The sequence below is a fragment of the Moschus berezovskii genome, chromosome 23 (genome assembly GCF_049115385.1).
Source record: "Moschus berezovskii isolate FMDL1 chromosome 23, NW_MosBer_1.0, whole genome shotgun sequence".
Taxonomy (NCBI): domain Eukaryota; kingdom Metazoa; phylum Chordata; class Mammalia; order Artiodactyla; family Moschidae; genus Moschus; species Moschus berezovskii.
Genome location: NC_142482.1, coordinates 56,440,418 through 56,459,280, shown reverse-complemented (window position 1 = coordinate 56,459,280; position 18,863 = coordinate 56,440,418). Strand labels below are relative to the sequence as shown.

Sequence of the window (18,863 nt, the reverse complement as noted above, 5' to 3'; positions counted from 1 at the left end):
GGTGATGACCCCTGCTGGAGAGTCGGGGGCAATTTGGGTGTAAGTGGTAAGAGCTTCGGTCAATCTATTGAGGAAGGCAGTAGGGTTTTCATCAGGGCCCTGGGTTACCCCATCTAGCTTTAACACGTTAACAACCTTGAGAGAAGTATTTTCCATCCCCTCCAGTAAATATTCTAACATGTACCGGATGTTGGCCTTTCCCCGTTGTCCCTCCTGATAGTCCCAGTCTGGATCGACATCTGGGAAGGCAGCTGCCCCAAGGGGTTGGGCAGGATCTGATTGGCTACCGTTTTGGCCGCTGCCCAGATGGCCTGCCTTTCTTCTGGTGTTGTGGTGGACCCCAGGATCACAAAGACGTCCTGCCAGGTGAGGGCATAAGACTGGGATAGTTGGGTAAAGTTTTTTATATAATTGGAAGGATTGGCTGAATAAGGACCCAGTTTTCTTTTTTTGGTAATTTATTTTTTATTGGAGGCAAATTATTTTACAATATTATATTGGTTGGTTTTGCCATACATTGACATGAATTCGCCCCGGGTTTACATAAGTTTTTTTGTTCGATGTGGGAGAGATCCTGGAAGGAGAATGGTACATCGACATAGGCCAGGCCTTCCGGGCCAGCCACTTGGCGGAGAGGGCACAAGGAGGCTGACGATGTTTGGGGTGTTGGGTTAAGTGCCGTTTGAGACCTAGTGTGTGAACTGACAGGCGAGTCGGAAGGGGGAAGGAGTTTAGGAAGGGGCGGGTATAGTGACGGGACAGAGGGAGCCCCCAAATGAACCTCTGGGGGATCGTCTCTTGAGTGAGAAAGGCGTGGAGAAGGCAGTGAAGGAGGGGTCGGTGAGGAGGGGGCAGAGGAAGTCGATGGAGTAACAGGAGCAGAGGTGTAAGGTGGGGGTGCTGTCAGGTTCTCTGGAGGAACGGCGAGGGCGGAGGTTTCCTCGGTCGCTGTGGACGACTTTCTGGCTGGCAGCGAGGGGTCAGGAAGGGCCATGGTTAGAAGGATTTGGGAGAGGGAACAGTTAGTACAGAGGGTGAGGCGGGAGCGCAGCAGCCTAAAAGCCTGTACACAGGGCACCTCAGACCACTTTCCCGTCTTTCAACAGTAGTTATCAAAAATACGGAGGATATCAACATCAAAAGTCCCCGTTGGTGGCCACTGTGAGCCATTGTCAAGAGGATACTGAGGCCAAGCCTCAGAGCACAGAAAGGTCAACTGCTTATGGCAGATTTCTCAAGAAAGGTGTAGGGTTTTGAGGTTGGCTAGGAGGCACTCTAATGGAGTTGACCAAGTCTGGTCGGCCCTGGAGGCGGCCGTCACCATGGCGAACAGCAGAATATGCTAAGGGGTCGAGTCAGTCAGGCGTCCCCAAGAAAGTCAATGCCCCAGTGGGGAACGGTAAGGGCCTCCAAATTGACTGGCGCCGAGGAGCAGGCCTGGCCTGTGGAATGAGGGAGTTTGGATGTGGCTACGATTTCAATGCCTAAAACACCCTAGGACCTATCGCCAAAGGGGAGGCCCGCCCCAAGATCCGAGCGGAGGGATTTACCCCGTATGCTGCCAGACGGTTGAGCGGTCCTTTCAAGGCGATGAAGCAGCCCAGTTGGGCATGGGTTGGACCTGAGGGGGCCACAAGCCTCGTGACTGGCGGGATGGGCCCTCGCCTCGAGCCCCAGGTTGGGTGCCAAATGTAAGGTCAAAATGGCTCGATAATGTCAGGTAGAAATAATTCAGACACCAGGTAAGCGGTGCAACAGACTTTAATGGTGAAGCGCTCCCAGGCGGGATTCCCGGACCCAACAGAGCGAGGTCGAGGAAGTCCGCGCGAACAAAGGGCAACTTATACAGCGTCACAGCAGGGGGCAGCGAAACTTTTCCCCAATGAGGCAAGGTTTGGAATGGTGGTCTCTCACAGGTCTGTTAGTCGAGGTGGCGAAACCGGGTTGGTCGCTCCGGAGGTTAGGAGTGAGGGTTGATTTCTGTCAAGAGCTGTTACATCAGAGACTTTCCAGCGGCGGGGAAGGAATGAGGAAGTACAATAGTCAGAGTCCGGTGGGACTTGTTCCCGCCGGCGGGAAAGGAAGAGGAGAAGAAGCCAAGATGGCCACCGGGGTCGGCCTTACAAAAATATTTTTCAATTAAAGACTATGTCTTTCTTAGACATAATGGTGAAAGTAAAAGTGGCTCAGTCATGTCTGACTCTTTGAAACCCCACGGACTGTCCATGGAATTCTCCAGGTCAGAATACTGGAGTGGGTGGCCTTTCCCTTCTCCAGGGAATTTTCCCAACCCAGGGATTGAACCCAGGTCTCCCGCCTTGCAGGCGGATTCTTCACCAACTGAGCTACCAGGGAAGCCCGGGACATAATGGGATTGCACACTTAATAGAGCGCAGTATAATATAAACCTAACATAGTCCATTCTAAAGGACATCAGTCCTGGGTGTTCATTGGAAGGACTGATGCTAAAGCTGAAGCTCCAATACTTTGGCAACCTCATGTGAAGAGTTGACTCTGATGCTGGGAGGGATTGGGGGCAGGAGGAGAAGGGGATGACAGAGAATGAGATGGCTGGATGGCATCACCGACTCAGTGGACATGAGTTTGAGTGAACTCCGGGAGTTGGTGATGGACAGGGAGGCCTGGCGTGCTGTGATTCATGGGGTCGCAAAGAGTCAGACAGGACTAAGCGACTGAACTGAACATTGGGAAAGAAAAGATTTTGTGTGACGCGTACTTGGAGAGTCTGGAGATGTACTTGCAATCTTTCTCACCTGGGCCTGTACTGTCAAACAGTGAACACAGTTTTCAAGCGACTGAGAATGAGCTGGACTTCAGTATTTCAGCGCCTGAGGAGCCCCAACGTGTAGAGCCGCCAAAGCGCGCAGGAAGGCTGTCCTTGTGCTTAAATGACAACCAAAATGGGCTCATCTGCACAAGACCCAAACCAGCATCGATTAAAACAAACCTGAGTTAAACATGTACTGACAATTCAGATCATCGGTGAACAAACGTCCTCAGAGACAAGAGCCTAAACGCTATAGGACTGTTCAGTTCAGTCGCTCAGTCGTGTCCGACTCTCCGCGACTCCATGAATCACAGTCCAAAAGGGGCGGGGGGGTTGAAAGGTCGACAGGAATGTATGTTTCAACCTATCCGTCATATTCACCGGTAGGGTGCTTAGGAGGCTCATTTTACGCTCCGAGATTTACTCTGTTGGAAGTCTGTAAGAAGCTGTCCTTCCTGACACGTCTCTGAATCTCTGTATCGCACGAAAATCTCAAATCTAAATTAGAACTATCCTTGCTTTCATTGCGGCCCAGACAGTAAACAATCTCCTGCAAGGCGGGAGACCCGGGTTCGATCCCTGGGTCGGGAAGATCCCCTGGAGTAGGGAAAGGCTACCCACTTAAGTATTCTTGCCTGGAGAATCCCAAGGACACAGAAGACGAGACAGAGTCGGACACGACTGAGCGGCTCACACTGACTTTTATTATTGTTTGACTTTACAGCTAACTCGGGAAGGGTGGTGAAAAGAAATTAAATGAGACTCCTTTCCGGAAACTCACCAAGGATGACTCGACCCGTCATCTTCCAAGTACTGTCTTTACTCACCTCGAGGAAAGGGTCCTCGTCCTTCTCCAGAATGTGCCACAACATTGGCCGACGAGTCCTTAAGGGTTCATCAAGCTATAACCAAGAGGGAAACAAAGGGGCTGGGCGAGATTATGCGGCCCGGGCGGGAGCGCGTGAACCGGAGCCCTCCGATCAAGGCGAACCGTAAAGGCCACCCCTCCTCGCCCGGTTACAGAGAATGAGCGCAAGAAACGGCTTCCAGCACAACTAGGAGATGAAACTCCCTGTCGGACACGACTGAACGATTGAACTGAACTGAACTGAACTGAACCCGCCATCACAGCCCGGGATCCACAGACACACACTGCGCGGGTGCGCGGGACGCACGCTCCGACTCCCGCCCTGACCGGAAGTTCCGACCCCTTCCGTAGACGCCCCGGAAACGGGGGGCCTCCGCAGAGGCTGCCCCGCCCACTCACCTCAGAAGCGCCTAGCGCAAGGCTCCCTCGAAAATGCTGGCCCCCAGGTTTTTTTCCTCCTTGAAATGAGCAACTTCGTCATGAGGCGTCCTTCCTTATTCCCTCCTTGGAAATTCCCCCTGATCGTCTAGAAATTCCGTCTGATCCGCCGGAAACCACCCCCCCAATGGATGCAGGCATCTAAAAGGCAACCCCACGGGCGTGACGTAACTTGAGCGCCGACCCAAGAAGGACCCTCCTTCCCGTCGCGTCCGCTTTCGTCACTTCCGCCCGGCGCCGCGCCGGGTTCGCTGAGGAGGAGACGCGTGCGCCGCTGGATGGAGGTGGTTGCTGGATGCTACGAGCAGGTCCTTTTTGGATTCACTGTACATCCGGAGCTCGAGGCGGACGGCCACCGCGAGGTGAGGGCTCGCGCGCGCAGGGACCGCCGGTGACGGGGCGGCGGGGCGTCAGGCCTGGTTCCCAGCGGGCTAGGTAAACAGCACATCAGAGGAAAACTCTGCTGGGTTAGGGGTTCGTCGATGAAAGAAACTCAAGAGACTTAGAGTATACTTAGAATATACATATAGGATATACTTAGAATATACTTAACCTTTGGAAGCATGGAGAAGACGTGGTATCTGGCTTTTGCAGTGAACATTTTGACTCCGGTGCACAAAGCAAGTTTGCGTTTCTGCACACGGGCCTGTGGGCCGTCGATTGTGAATTTAAGAGTCGTTCCCACAAGTTGAAAGAACAGTCCGCTCTTTCCCTGAGTTTTTGTCCTGGAATTTTAGCAAACTGTTCGCGCTGGATTCAGGTAAACGCTTCGTTGGTAAAAGGACACCAGTTAATTATTGGGCCCTTCCAGTGGGGACCGTTACTTGCAGTGAAGGTGCGAAGAAGCCGTAGGAGTGGATTCTGCATTGGATTGCTTAACCACGTAGGGGGAAGATGAGGAAGGCAAATAACGTAGAGAAAAGGTTACAGCAAAGTATTGTGAGTATTGTGGGCTTCCCTGGTGGCTCAGTGATAGAGAATCCGCCTGCCAGTGCAGGGGATGAGAGTTCAATCTCTTGTGCAGGAAGATCCGCTGGAGAAGGAAATGGCCACCCACTCCAGTATTCTTGCCTACAGAACCCCGTGGAGCTTGTCCTGTTACAGTTAAGGGAGTTGCGAAGAGTCTGACGCGACTGAACAAAACCAGAAATGTTAAGCGTTTCACTAGGTGTACGAATATAAAAGTTAAGTAAATTGGGAGTACTCAAACAGGTAGTTAGGAAATACCCACAAAAATTTTCTATTGGAAATAAGGTCTGATTTTTAGACCAGTACTGTGTTTTCCCTTCAAAGGAATTCCTTAGGTAATTTCCTAGAAATTATTGAGTACTTCTTCATGAAGATGTTGGTGTCAGTTTTGAGTTAAGCAGAAAATTGGAAGTATGTAACTTAGCTAAATTGCTTTTGTTTATGTTGTTGTCTACTCTGCTTATTCATCTGCCTCTGGTTGAAAGGTGGCGTGTTCTGAATACTCAGAAGACGATGCTACTGATGGTGTTATTGTTTGTCGTAACGGTGCTTTCCATGTTGCAGACACGTAGTCATCCTCACAGCAACCCTCTGAGGCAGATGCAGTTGTCCCCCTGTTACAGATGAGGATCCAGAAGTTGAGATAGGTTAAACCGCTTGTTCAAGGCCACTGAGCTAATAATTGTGTGACCTGGGACTCACCTTTCAAGTTGTCTCCGATGCTTGAAGCTTTTTCTTTTTTTAATTTATTTTTTAATTGGAGGAAGATTGCTGTACGTTGTTGTGTTGGATCCTGCCCTACAACACTGCAAGTCAGCCATAGTTACATGAATATCCCTTCTCTCTTGAGCCTCCCTCCCCTCTCACTCAAAGCTCTTAACTATTAACCTAGTACTGCCTCTGAAGCTATTCAGGCAGTAGCCCCGATGTTGAATGTTCCTTCTGTAGGATGTACAGACAGAGGTTATTCTCTGATTTATGGCCACAGCAGCCCCTCAGGAATGTTGCATCTTTACTCAAAAGAGGACTGCTCTGTCCCAATTGACAGGAGGACTATTTTGCTGTCGTTTTTTAGGAATTATAACACTTTCTAAGTATATTTGAACAAGTTTGGTGAATTTATTTCTTCCTTGATTTATTCGTTTTGCTAATACTTCATGATGCCTCTCCTTTAATGGGGGGCAGGATATGTGTGTGTAGTCAGTCATTCTTTGCACTTATCAAATCACATTCGTTCAATCTGAGAGTTACATCACAGCAAGCATAGAGGTCTTGAGACCTCATTATTGGTCATTCTCTAGGGCTTATATTGGTATTAATGCAAATCCTATTTATTTTCCTTTGTAGGTCTGGTCATTATATAGATGCTTACTGTGTGTGATATCATGTTGTCTTGTCACTCCTACAGAATGACGCTCCGTTGGAATACGTGCTTTTGTTTCTTTTATTCACTGCTCTGTGTATTTCGTTCACTGTGTAAAATGGTGCCAAGCACGTAATAGTCATTCATGGTTTGAGTGAGTAAATTCAAATCAAAATTTGGACATTTGAGTGAATGAATGTTTAAACCTGCTGAGGAGTTAAGGGATTAGATGAGATTTTAAAGTCCCTGTAGCCCAATCTTCGTCCGTAAATGTGCTCAGTCGTGTCTGTCTTTTTGTGACCCTGTGGACTGTAGCCTGCCAGGCTCCTCTGTCCATGGATTTCCCAGGCAGGAACACTGGAGTGGATTGCCATTTCCTCCTCAAGGAGATCTTCCCGACCCAGGGATTAAACCCACATCTCCTGCATTGGCAGGTGAACGCTTTACTGCTGAGCCACTTGGGAAGCCCCAGTCCAGTCTTCGTGATTGTTTTTAAAGTCATGGTGCTGAGTGTTGCCTTCCTGTTCTCTTACTGTCCCTCTTTTACTCAGTTCTGTGAATCTGTTCTCTTTTCTCCGTTTGTAGAATCCATTCCGTTTTCATGGATCCTGAAGCCACTTACCTCTCTGTAGAGAACTATGATGTGATCGTGGTGCTGCACTGACCGTATGTTTTTCCCTTCAGCAGAAATGGGCTCCTGTGGCCGACTTCACCCACCACGCCCACACTGCTTCCTTGTCAGCAGTGGCTGTCAACAGCCGCTTTGTAGTCACGGGGAGCAAAGATGAAACCATTCACATTTATGACATGAAAAAGAAAGTAGACCATGGGGCGCTCATGCATCACAATGGTAAGAAAATCGTATCCTTTAAGATAACAGTGTTGAGGCATTACTTTATGGTTCGACTTCAGCTGAACAATTCATGTAAGTGTCTCATATGAGCAGATTCTGTGCTAGGAAATACAGAAGTGGACAAAATGTGGTTCTTTATCCTTAAGTCATTCAGTCTGTATTGGGCCAGAATGGAAGCACTTTACTCAGTCTAGTTGGGCAGAAGGAGGAAGAAAGTTTTCACTGAAAGCTTCCTTAAAATGACATTAAAATGAACTATTTTATAAGAAGAGGTCAGTTGTTGGGCAGGTGAAACTGCAAGGTGGAGAAAAGGACCTCGGGGCAGGGCAGGCCATGTGAGGGGCACAGGTGGCAGCGTCACGGGAGAAGCTGACTTTCTGAAGGAGGGTCAGGTACCCAGCGCTGTGCCAACTGTGTTTTCAGTTCAGAGAAGAGGAAGCCTAGGCTCAGAGATGTTACAGGACCTGCCCACGGTCACAAAACACTGAAACTAGAACCCGAACCTGCATCTGGAGTCTGTGCTTTTTTGACCACTGGTGTGCCTGGGGACGTGTAAGGAGCTCGGTGTCTGAGAAGGTCGACACAGAGGTTGGGGTGGCTGGAGAGGTAGTGGAGTCAGATCCAGAGGACCTCGAGTGGAGGAGGTAGTGATTGAACGGGGGCAGTGAGCAGTGCAGGCCTGAGGAAAGTGCTGGCAGTGTGAGTGCGGGAGAGACTCCGAGAACCAGCAGAGAGCCTGCCTGCTGGAGTTGGAAGCTGTCGATGGACATCTGTTTGCATTAGGCTACACACACTTCTGTAGACAAAGGAAAGTTACTTGGTGTGTGCAAGAGAAGGGTTGATTTACAAGGGAATAGAGGATTTGGAGAAAGAATAGGTGGTTGGCCTAGAGAGAGTAGGGTGTCAAGGATCTGCAGATCTCCAGAACAAAAAGCAGGCGAGTGTGAGTGGAGGAAGGCTGGGAAGGGCTGGAATGGTGAGAGGTCAGGGGATAGATTCTTAGAGCTGGAGACTTACTGTGGAAAGGCTCCAGGGGATAACCATGTGAGGGACTGGAGTGCCAGGAGGTGGAGGTTACTAGAGTCAAAGAGGTCAGGAGGAGTGACCCCAAGTCACAGCTGGGGTTTCCACACTGGTGGTGAAGTTGAGCAGGACAGCGGCAGGATCGAGGGACAGACAGACCCAACAAGTGGTTTATTCCCCAGTGAAGTGAAAACCGCCCAGTTGTGTCCAACTCTCTGCGACCTCATGGACTGTATAGTCCGTGGAATTCTCCAGGCCAGAATACAGGAGTGGGTAACTTTCCCTTCTCCAGGGGATCTTCCCAACCCAGGGATTGAACCCAGGTCTCCCACATTCCAGGCAGACTCTTTACCAGCCGAACCATGGGGGAAGCCCCTAGTGTTGAGCATCATATGCTGTTGTCACTGCGTTTTCCCAGGAGACAGAGAGGGAGGGGTTTCATGTGTTCTCCAGAAGAAGGGGAAGGAAGAACTCAGGACAGTAGAGCCTCTTACTCAGGTGCTCAGTTGGAAAAACTTGCCCGAGGAATGTAGTTTTCTGCAACAAAAGGCAGATAAGACAAATACCCCTTTTCTTACACTACCTTTCATCTATTTCAGAAGTTCTCACCAGCCGAGAGTCTCCTGTTTGTTCGTAGCAGAAATTTGGAGTGATCAGTGTCCTCCTTAAGTGCCCTGTGAGATAGTCCTTAGCTACTTTGACAAGTGTCTTGCTTTTCGGCAGCAGCTCAGCTTTGGGTGACTTCAGTGTGCATTCCTTTTTCTCTGTCTCCTAGTCCCAGTTAGTACAAGGAAGGCTTCTCCCTCCCTTGGGCTTGGAGACATAAGCTGAACAAGTCTGGTCTGTACCTGGTCTGCACAGGTGTTCAACCTCAAGAAAGAGATTGACCTGGGAAGAGTTTAGACAGGGGATGATTGAAACAGGATTCTTGATTCCCTTCATTTCTTGTACAGTGCTGTTTTCAGGCGGCTGGTAGTACATAAGCTCTTTTCCAGGTAACAGGTAGAATCATGGCAGAAGCAGTAGAAGACATGGGAAAGCAACATTTCCGAAATAAGACGGCAGTGAAGGAGGAAGACTTGGATAGACATGGCCAGAGTCCCCACTGTGAGGAGTACACAGGCCCACGTATTTTTCCTGCTTCTTAGAGGGAGTGTGTGCACAGTTATACCTCACAAGTCTTTGACTCTCAGTATAAACAGCCATGTGAAGAATTGATCGTGATTTGTGCAGGGACAGCCCTCACCCAGGGGTTCATACTCTTTTCTGAAAAGGACAAAATATAAATAGTTAGACTTTGCAGCCAGAGGAGTCAGCAGTCTGCAGGCCAGACCTGGGCTGGTGGCCTGATTCGATAAATGCAGGTTTACTGGAATACAGCCGTGCTCACTCGGTCATGAAAGGTCTGTGGCTGGCTTGGCACTACAGCTGCACACGTGAGTACACGTCACAGACTGCCGGGCTTGGTTTTTCCACAGGCACGATCACTTGCCTGAAATTCCATGGCAACAGGCACTTGATCAGCGGGGCTGAGGACGGCCTCATCTGTGTCTGGGACGCAAAGAGATGGGAGTGCCTGAAGTCGATCAGAGCTCACAAGTGAGTCCCACCTCCCCTCAGTAGTCTCCAGGTGCCAGTCAAGCTGGGGGCTAACTGTCGGTTTCCTTTTAGAGGACACGTGACCTTCCTTTCCATTCACCCATCTGGCAAGTTGGCCCTGTCTGTGGGTACAGATAAGACACTGAGGTGAGTCATGAAGGCCCAGGAACACCTTTACTAAGAGGTGGTCTTTGGTCTTCAACTTTAAGAGCCCACCCCCTGGAGTAGCTGTACTGAGGAATACTGGAGTGGGTGGCCTTTCCCTCCTCCAGAGGGTCTTCCCAACCCAAGTCTCCTGCATTGCACACAGATTCTTTACCATCTGAGCCACCAGGGAAGTTGGTGTTGGTACTGTTTCTGTACTGTCTGCCATTGTCAACACCAGGGTAAAGCTGAACGCTTATGAGCCTTTTCATAAGGAAAGGGGGGAAATGAAGAGCTCTACATTCAAACACACATGCTACAGTGCCGTCGTCAGCTGTGGAGTAGAGAGGGGTCTTATATAAAGAAGTACTTTAGGAAGTGAAGCCTTTTGAAAATATAGTGAACTCAGCAGAGGAAAGGGCTGCCCACAGAGGGAGTTTTAATCTTGCTTGATAAGAAATATTTCAGGCGTTGCCATAAGAAAGAAGGCAGTTCTTCTGAGTGGCCAAGTAGTAAATGTTCATTTGTGTCTTCATTAAACTCAGCTTTACACCTGGTCAGTCAGTGATCATGCAGTAAATGAGCTTCCTGTTTTGCAGGACATGGAATCTTGTGGAGGGAAGATCGGCATTCATAAAAAACATAAAACAAAGTGAGTTTTTTTTTTTCCTTTTTTTAATTTCGTTTTTGGCTGTGCTGCGTCTTCGTCACCATGAGGGCTTTTTCTCTAGTTGCAGTGACAGGAGGCTGCTCTTTGGTTGCCATGTGCGGGCTTCTCATGGCAGTAGCTTCTCTCTGGAGCATAGGCTCTAAGGCATGAGGGTCAGTAACTAAGGTGCACGGGCTTAGTTGCTCCGAGACATGTGGGATCTTCCCAGATCAGGGATTGAACCCACGTCTCCTGAATTTGGCAGGCGGATTCTTTACCACTGAGCCACCAAGGAAGCCCAAAGTGAGTGTTTTTGTTTAGAATGCATTTGAAAGTTTGATAGGACGTGAATGTGTATACACACAAGTTCTCGTGTCCACACACTTACAGTTATTTCCTTTCATGCTGGTGGTTCTCTCTGAGAGCATAGGCCTTAGGTCCCTTTTTTTTCCTCCTCTTTCTATGGGGATTTTTGGCATGGCTCTGCCACCTATGAACTATATGACCTTGATGAGTCTTCAAACCAGTTCCTTGTCTAAACTCTAACTCACAAAAATATGCATCGTAAGTTTGCTGTGAAGGTTTAATGGGATAATGGATGTGAAAGTGCACAGTGTCAATATTTGCTATTTTTTTTATGACCCCCCGATCAGTTTCCTTTTTTATGTGTGAAATACAGCAGCTTTGTTCTTATAACTTACAGATGCTCACATAGTGGAATGGTCACCGAAAGGAGAGAAGTACATAGTTGCTGTACTCAACAGAATAGACGTCTATCAGCTCGACACTGCATCCGTCAGTGGCTCCATCACAAATGAAAGGAGAGTGTCTTCTGTTACGTTTCTTTCAGTAAGTGACCGGACGTCAGTGGTGGCCGCTGAGTGTATGTGGTGATGGTCGGAATTGTTGGTGACATTCTGGGTGTTATTTATTTTTTCCTTTGTTAGGAATCTGTCCTCGCAGTGGCTGGAGATGAAGAGGTTGTAAGGTTTTTTGACTGTGATTCCCTAACATGCCTCTCTGAGTTTAAAGCTCATGAAAACAGGTACTTTTTTTTTTAAACACACTAATCTCTGTGTGCTTGTATGTGGAGGGTCTCTTAATAAATGCAGTAGCTTCATGAGGCAGACTTTTTTGTGAATGACTGCAGAAATAGACATATCTACATAGCTGATTTTTTTTTCCCAAGAGGATGGTGGGAATGTTGTCTTGGCCATAGTGATGCAAAAGTGGTGACGTCGTCACCAGAACTAGTCATTGGCACAAGAGACTTATTTTGCGGCCTGGAACCCTCAATTCATACTTGAATGGGAAAAAAAAATTATCTCTGCCTCAACCACTCTCGTCTTTTTTTCCTCTATTCGCCTGTCCACTGGCCCCTTCCTGCACTCTGCTTTTCCTGCAGGAGAAGTAAATGACATGTTGACCTCTGTCTTGTGCGCATCTCCGTTACCTCTTACTGCTCACTGTATCTCTGCAGGCAGATGTGAGTCTTAGGGTCAATGCTTAATAACCGGACCAAGCTTACCACCATGTTAGGTGATGGAGAAGGGGACCAACCCATTTCTATGTGACCGCTTCTGCTTTTTCTGCTGTAATTTTGTAAGATGGTGATCATGTAATGTGTTTTATTTGCATGTTCTTTTATGTTTCAAACAACTCTTATTATTTATTTTTAAAAATGCTTCTTTATTTGGCTGCACCGAGTCTTAGTTGCAGCATGCTGTGGCGTGTGGGATGCAGGTCAAATCCGGGTCCCCTGCATTGGGAGTGTGGAGCCTTAGCCACTAGACCACCACGGAAGTCCCAAACAACTCTTAAGTTTTCACTTTCTAAATCATAGTCTAGCTTTAAGAAATCTCTCTTTACAAATAGAATATGCACTCACTAGACAGGCCTTAGTTTCTCCCTGCCTGGTTTTGGGGAAGGGAGCCTATTCTTCAAGGCCATATAGCTCTTGATGGGTATTGGGTCGTTCGTTCAACAAGTATTCGCTGAGCATCCATAATGAAAAACTGCAGTAGGAGCTTGCACTCTCCTGGCTCTTATTTTATCGTGGGGCAACAAATAGGATAAACAAGAACTCAGGTAATCCTAACAGGAAGGAAATAGGTATTATGATTTGGGAATAACACAGGTAAGTTATTTGGACTGGATGATCGGGGAAGGGGGAATGAGACCTTCGGGATAAAGGAGCTATTTCTGAAAGGGAAAGAATTGTAGGCACAGTGGCCCTGAGGGAGAAAAGAGCTTGGTGTATTTTAGGAATAGATAGAAGACCGTCACTGGGTCAGAGGGAGCCAGACGGTGCCAGGCCTGGCATGTTGTGGGAAGGAGTTTGAGTTTTATATCAAGTGCCTTTGTAGGTGTTGGGTTTTCTATGTCCCAGCCACTTCCTCCTCCTCGTGGTGTTTTGAAACCGAACCTATCTCTGTAGAATTTTAAGCCTGGGAATAACATGGTTTGATTTTTTAAAAAGTTGTTAGGGGGCAAAAATGGAAGCCAAGAGGCCAGTTAGTTTACTCCATAATCCAGAAGGAAAATGATAGTAGCTCAGAAGGTGGGTGGTAGGCCCTGAGGACAAGGGGAGGAGGCCTCAGTCACCTCTTTCTCTCAATAGTTTCCTGAGGTGGAGGGGGTTTTAATACCTTTATTTCCTTTAATTCCTGATAATTCCTTTTATTCCTGATAATCTGATCATTTATAGTTGTCTATCATCTTTTCAAGTTCTTTTCAAGGTATAGTTGACAGTCAATTCTATCTTGGAATTTAGACCCTGAAAATGACTCAACCAACTCATGGGATTGTGAGGCATGTTAGATTTTTGCACTGTTCGTTGAGCAGTTTGGAAACACCTGAAGCCTTGAAAAGTCGAGAGACTATGTGCCTAGAAGTTTTCTAGCAGCATCATACTGTCTGGAGGAAAGGCTATTTTACGGTGTCACTGTTTTTGTCCTAGGGTAAAAGACATGTTCAGTTTTGAAACTCCAGAGCATCGCGTTCTTGTTACAGCATCAAGCGATGGGTTCATCAAAATGTGGAAGCTTAAGCAAGACAAGGTCAGTGTCTCAACGCAATATAAATAAACCAAATGCAGGTCTTACAGTCAGTATGACTTTGAGTTAAGTGAGGTGGATTTTCTTAAAGGTTCATTGGGCACAGGTCTTTTACATGTTTAAAATCTCTTCAAGGCATGATTGATATTCATGGTTGTAAAATTAGAGTTCCGTAGTGCTGCCCCAGGGGTTGGTATTGGTGAGTCTGAAGTGGCTGGATCCCAGAACTCCTGCTCATTCAGTCAGAGAAACAGCATTTTCTTCTCTTCTGTATATCGATGATCTTCTCTATAACCTTCTGTTCAATAAAAATCCTGCCGTTGCTAGAAAAAAAATGGGGAACTTTTGATCAATTGTAGAATTAATCAGTTTTGAACCAGATAATTAAACATTTAAATTCTCTGGTAGTCTCCCTCTTACAGAGTCTTGGTTTATTATTCTTCATTCTCTTACAAAACAGTCTCTGAGTGTGGTTTGTTGAGTACCAGTTTGTGCAGGGTTCTTTGTTAAAACCTGGCACTGAACAAGATCAAACAGCACCTTCCTTAATGAAGTGCCTCTTAGAAATTGGTGGACATAGTCAAACCAGTCATGAGTCAAGGTCACAAGTATTTTCTAAACAGCATTCCTTTTATACTCAAGAAAATGCTGTGTAAGTTTTTAATTAAGGAAATTTGATTATGGAAACAAAAGTAATTATTTAAAATTCCTTTATGTTATCTCACATTTTCTTTTTCACATTGTAGAAAGTTTCCCCGTCTCTATTGTGTGAAATAAACACTAACGCCAGGCTGACGTGTCTTGGGGTGTGGCTAGACAGAGGGACAGACACGAAAGAAAGCCTGCCTGCTGCCGCCGAGCCTGCTCCTGGTAAATGAAACTGATCTTTTAAAAAATTTAAACAGCTATCTCTTGAGGTGGAGGAGCGCCAGATAACTTCCCTTTATTGTCAACTTAGTTTACTTTAGAGGGAAAACAGCCTTTAAACACACTGTCTCTTGTGTTTTAGTAAGTAAAGAACAGCCCAGAAGCAACAAAGAGGAATCTGGCCTTGCAGTCCAGGAGGAAGAAAAGCAGCCAAAACCAGACACAGACAAATGTAGTTTAACTGGTGACAGTAATAAGCCAACAAAGGGAAACAGCCTGGTGTCAGCCAAGAAGAGAAAAACGGTGGAAATGTCGGAAAAAAAGAGAAAAAAGAAGAAAATATGAATGATGCAGTGAATCCCAGATTTTTCCTAGAAGAAAAGCTTTTTCAAATATACTTTCTTTTTTTCCTAAGTAAAAGCTAGGAATTTCTTCTTTTGAAGAAAACGTACAGCTTAAAAATCACTTTCAGGTTTTTTAAAAAAACTGTGGTAAAACTTTTTGATAGGCAATATTAATTATATATCATGGTGATTGATATATAGTATGTTAATGTATAATATGGGCTTCCCGGGTGGCTCAGTGATAAAGAATCTTATCTGCCAGTGAAGGAGACAGAGGTTTGATTCATGGGTTGGGAAGATCCCCTGGCAAATGAAATGGCAATTCACTCCAGTATTCTTGCCTGGGAAATCCCATGGACAGAGGAGCCTGGTGGACCACAGTCCAGAGGGCTCACAAAAGAGTTGGACATGATGTAATGACTGAGCCCACACACATGAAACCTATAATATATAATTTTTACTGCTGTGTAAAGCAAATAAAGATCTTTCTCAAAATATTGTGGCTTAAAATAATATAGAATCTTGAACACATTTCTTACCAGAAGTGGATAAAGGAGTTATTTTTCAGATTTTCTGTTTAAATGGGGGAATAAGGAAAAACCTGCATTACTTTGGCGTCTTCAAGTGGTTCTAGTAATTTTAATGAGGATTTTGTTCATTTTGATAACACGGTATAAAAAGACATTCATACCAGGAAGTATGTTAAGACAAGCCTATTAAAAGCTGCAGATAAATAAAATACTTATGTATAATGCATATGCTGAAGTTTAGGACTCTGAACAGAAGGTTAAAGAGAGGCTGCCAACTTGATTAAACTGTTCTATTTCCAGTGGATGACAAGGAAATGTTAAGACAGGAAAATGACATTTCCTTTATTTTAAATGTGTTTCAGCCCATTGGAAAAAAAAAAAACACTTGGCTAACCTCCCATCCAAGTACTAACCCGACCCTGCTTAGCTTCCAACATCAGATGAGATCGGGCGTGTTCAGGGTGGTGTGGCTGTAGGCTTTAGTTAATCTTCTAACAAAGGTAGTCTTAAAACTATGGTGCTACTAGGGCCTAGGACTGTAGGTAATTAAATCTCTGTGGCTTCAGTTCAGTCGCTCAGTCGTGTCCAACTCTTTGCGACCCCATGAATCACAGCACGCCAGGCCTCCCTGTCCATCACCAAATCCCGGAGTTCACTCAAACTCATGTCCATCAAGTCGGTGATGCCATCCAGCCATCTCATTCTCTGTCGTCCCCTTCTCCTCCTGCCCCCAATCCTTCCCAGCATCAGACTCTTTTTCCAGTGAGTCAGCTTGTCGCATGAGGTGGCCAAAGTATTGGAGTTTCAGCTTTAGCATCAGTCCTTCCAATGAACACCCAGGATTGATCTCCTTTAGGATGGACTGGTTGGATCTCCTTGCAGTCCAAGGGACTTTCAAGAATCTTCTCCAGCACCACAGTTCAAACGCATCAGTTCTTCGGCGCTCAGCTTTCTTCACAGTCCAACTCTCACATCCATACATGACCACGGGAAAAACCATAGCCTTGACTAGATGGACCTCTGTTGACAGTAATGTCTGCTTTTCAATATGCTGTCTAGGTTGGGCACAACTTTCCTTCCAAGGAGCAAGCGTCTTTTAATTTCATGGCTGCAGTCAGCATCTGCAGTGATTTTGGAGCCCAGAAAAATAAAGTCAGCCACTGTTTCCGCATCTATCTGCCATGAAGTGATCAGACCAGATGCCATGATCTTAGTTTCCTGAATGTTGAGCTTTAAGCCAATTTTTTCACTCTCCTCTTTCACTTTCATCAAGAGGCTGTTTAGTTCTTTACCTTCTGCCATAAGGGTGGTGTCATCTGCATATCTGAGGTTATTGATATTTCTTCCAGCAGTCTTGATTCCAGCTAGCTTGTGCTTCTTCCAGCCCAGTGTTTCTCAGGATGTACTCTGCATATAAGTTAAATAAGCAGGGTGACAATATACAGCCTTGATGTACTCCTTTGACTATTTGGAACAGATTTCTCAAGAGGCAGGTCAGGTGGTCTGGGATTCCCATCTCTTTCAGAATTTTCCACACTTTATTGTGATCCACCCAGTCAAAGGCTTTGGCATAGTCAATAAAGCAGAAATAGATGTTTTTCTGGAACTCTCTTGCTTTCTCCATGATCCAGCAGATGTTGGCAATGTGATCTCTGGTTCCTCTGCCTTTTCTAAAATCAGTTTGAACATCTGGAAGTTCACGGTTCACGTATTGCTGAAGCCTGGCTTGGAGAATTTTGAGCATGACTTTACTAGCGTGTGAGATGAGTGCAATTGTGCGGTAGTTTGAGCATTCTTTGACATTGCCTTTCTTTGGCACTGGAATGAAAATTGACCTTTTCCAGTCCTGTGGCCACTGCTGAGTTTTCCAAATTTGCTGGCATATTGAGTGCATCATTTTCACAGCATCGTCTTTCAGGATTTGAAATAGCTCAACTGGAATTCCATCACCTCCATTAGCTTTGTTCGTAGTGATGCTTCCTAAGGCCCACTTGACTTCACATTCCAGGATGTCTGACTCTAGATGAGTGATCACACCGTGGTCATTATCTGGGTTGTAGGTGGTTTAGTTCCTTTAAGTGTCAAAGGCAGGGAGAGTATCATGGTGAGCTTAAGTAAGGTTTGAAGTTTGCAGCTGATTAGGGAGAAGTGAACCCATGAGTCATCCCAGCTGGTTAAGGCAAGTCCTATCGATTTTTCAGCAGAGTCTTCCATTAAGTTGGTGAGGGTCTGGCCTAAGTGGAATTGTTGAGGTCTTAGTCACTATCAGCTTTGGCTGTTTGAGGTCAGCTATGGTAAACGCAGGCTTGTTTTGATATATGAAAGGTAGGCCTTGCTGTGAGTGGAAAAGTTTTCCCTTAGAATATGTATGCTGCCAAAATGTCACTTGTCATCTGTCTACAAGGATTAGGTCCCTGGCCACTGCAGTTGCTGACCTATAGCACACTCAGAGGAGTTTTAGAGGTCTCGAATAAGGCACTCTGGGAAAAACTGGCAGAACAGGCCTTTAGATATTTTCGGGAGAAGGTTTAGGAGCCCAGTCTCTTGCGCCTTCTCTTACCTATGAAAGCACCTAACAGAGACATCCTTAACAGAGACACCTGCTTCTCATGACTAGCACCAACATCTGTCAAAATGTGTGCTTGAGTGCACAGTAACCCACTTCACCAAACCACATACACTGACGCCCCCTGCCCGCTCCCCCCGCCTCAGTGAGCAGTTGCGCAGAGCTGAGAGGCTGTCTCCTGGGCTATGGTCCTCATTTTGCCCCCAGTAAAACTAAGCTTACAACTCTCTCCTTGTGCATTTTCTTTTTTTTAAGATACCCATGCACTGCAATTTGTCTTTTCACTGGTTTGTATATGCATGATCTGGTCTTGTTATGTACTTGTAGGGGATGAAAGCAACATCAAGGATGACACCCACGTTTTGGTGTTATCAACTGAGAATATGGTGGGGCAGGGAAGAGAAGCAGGTGTGGAGTTAATCTGTGTGTGTGTGGGCGGGTGTCATTGCAGAGGTACTTGCAAATTTAACTCACCTACAGTCAGTCTTCAAGAAGCCTCTTCACGTAGCCTCACTCCCTAAAACAAAGGGAACTGAGCCAGATTGTCTAGCCTGTGGCCACCGTATCTTCTGCAGGTAGAAAATAGTCCCTTCTCATGGTAGCAAACCAGGTGATCAGGCTAGAGGGACCATCTCCGACGGCCTGCATCTGGTTGACACCTGGCGAGGACTGGAGCCCTCCGTTAACGCATCCTTCAGAATCCAGTCCCCCATCCTCCACCGCAGGCCTGGCCCAGCTCGCCAGGCCTCTGTCAAAACTAGACTCCAATCCTGGGTTTCCGGCTTTTAGCCAGGCCGGCTTGGATC

At 46.5% G+C, this 18,863-nt stretch overlaps 1 protein-coding gene and 1 long non-coding RNA gene across 3 annotated transcripts; one reads left to right on the top strand and one right to left on the bottom strand.

Moving 5' to 3' along the window:
* Positions 1–1,743: 1,743 nt before the first annotated feature.
* On the bottom strand, positions 1,744–4,001 carry LOC148774215 (uncharacterized). Its single transcript, XR_016036112.1, has 2 exons — positions 3,616–4,001; positions 1,744–2,005 (listed from the first exon to the last, which is right to left on the bottom strand). It is a non-coding gene; the product is annotated as an uncharacterized LOC148774215 (long non-coding RNA).
* A 298-nt stretch (positions 4,002–4,299) lies between these two features.
* On the top strand, positions 4,300–18,286 carry PAK1IP1 (PAK1 interacting protein 1). 2 transcript variants are annotated; one of them, XM_055406309.2, is made up of 10 exons: positions 4,300–4,456; positions 7,114–7,276; positions 9,781–9,901; positions 9,974–10,048; positions 10,645–10,697; positions 11,398–11,543; positions 11,642–11,739; positions 13,654–13,753; positions 14,497–14,620; positions 14,760–18,286. In XM_055406309.2, the coding sequence occupies exons 1-10, from the start codon at positions 4,373–4,375 to the stop codon at positions 14,960–14,962; spliced, it is 1,167 nt and encodes a 388-aa protein (XP_055262284.2). In that variant the 5' UTR covers positions 4,300–4,372; the 3' UTR covers positions 14,963–18,286. The 2 variants fall into 2 exon arrangements, with proteins under 2 accessions (XP_055262284.2, XP_055262281.2); XM_055406306.2 differs by having other exon boundaries at positions 7,111–7,276.
* The last annotated feature ends 577 nt before the right edge of the window (positions 18,287–18,863 follow it).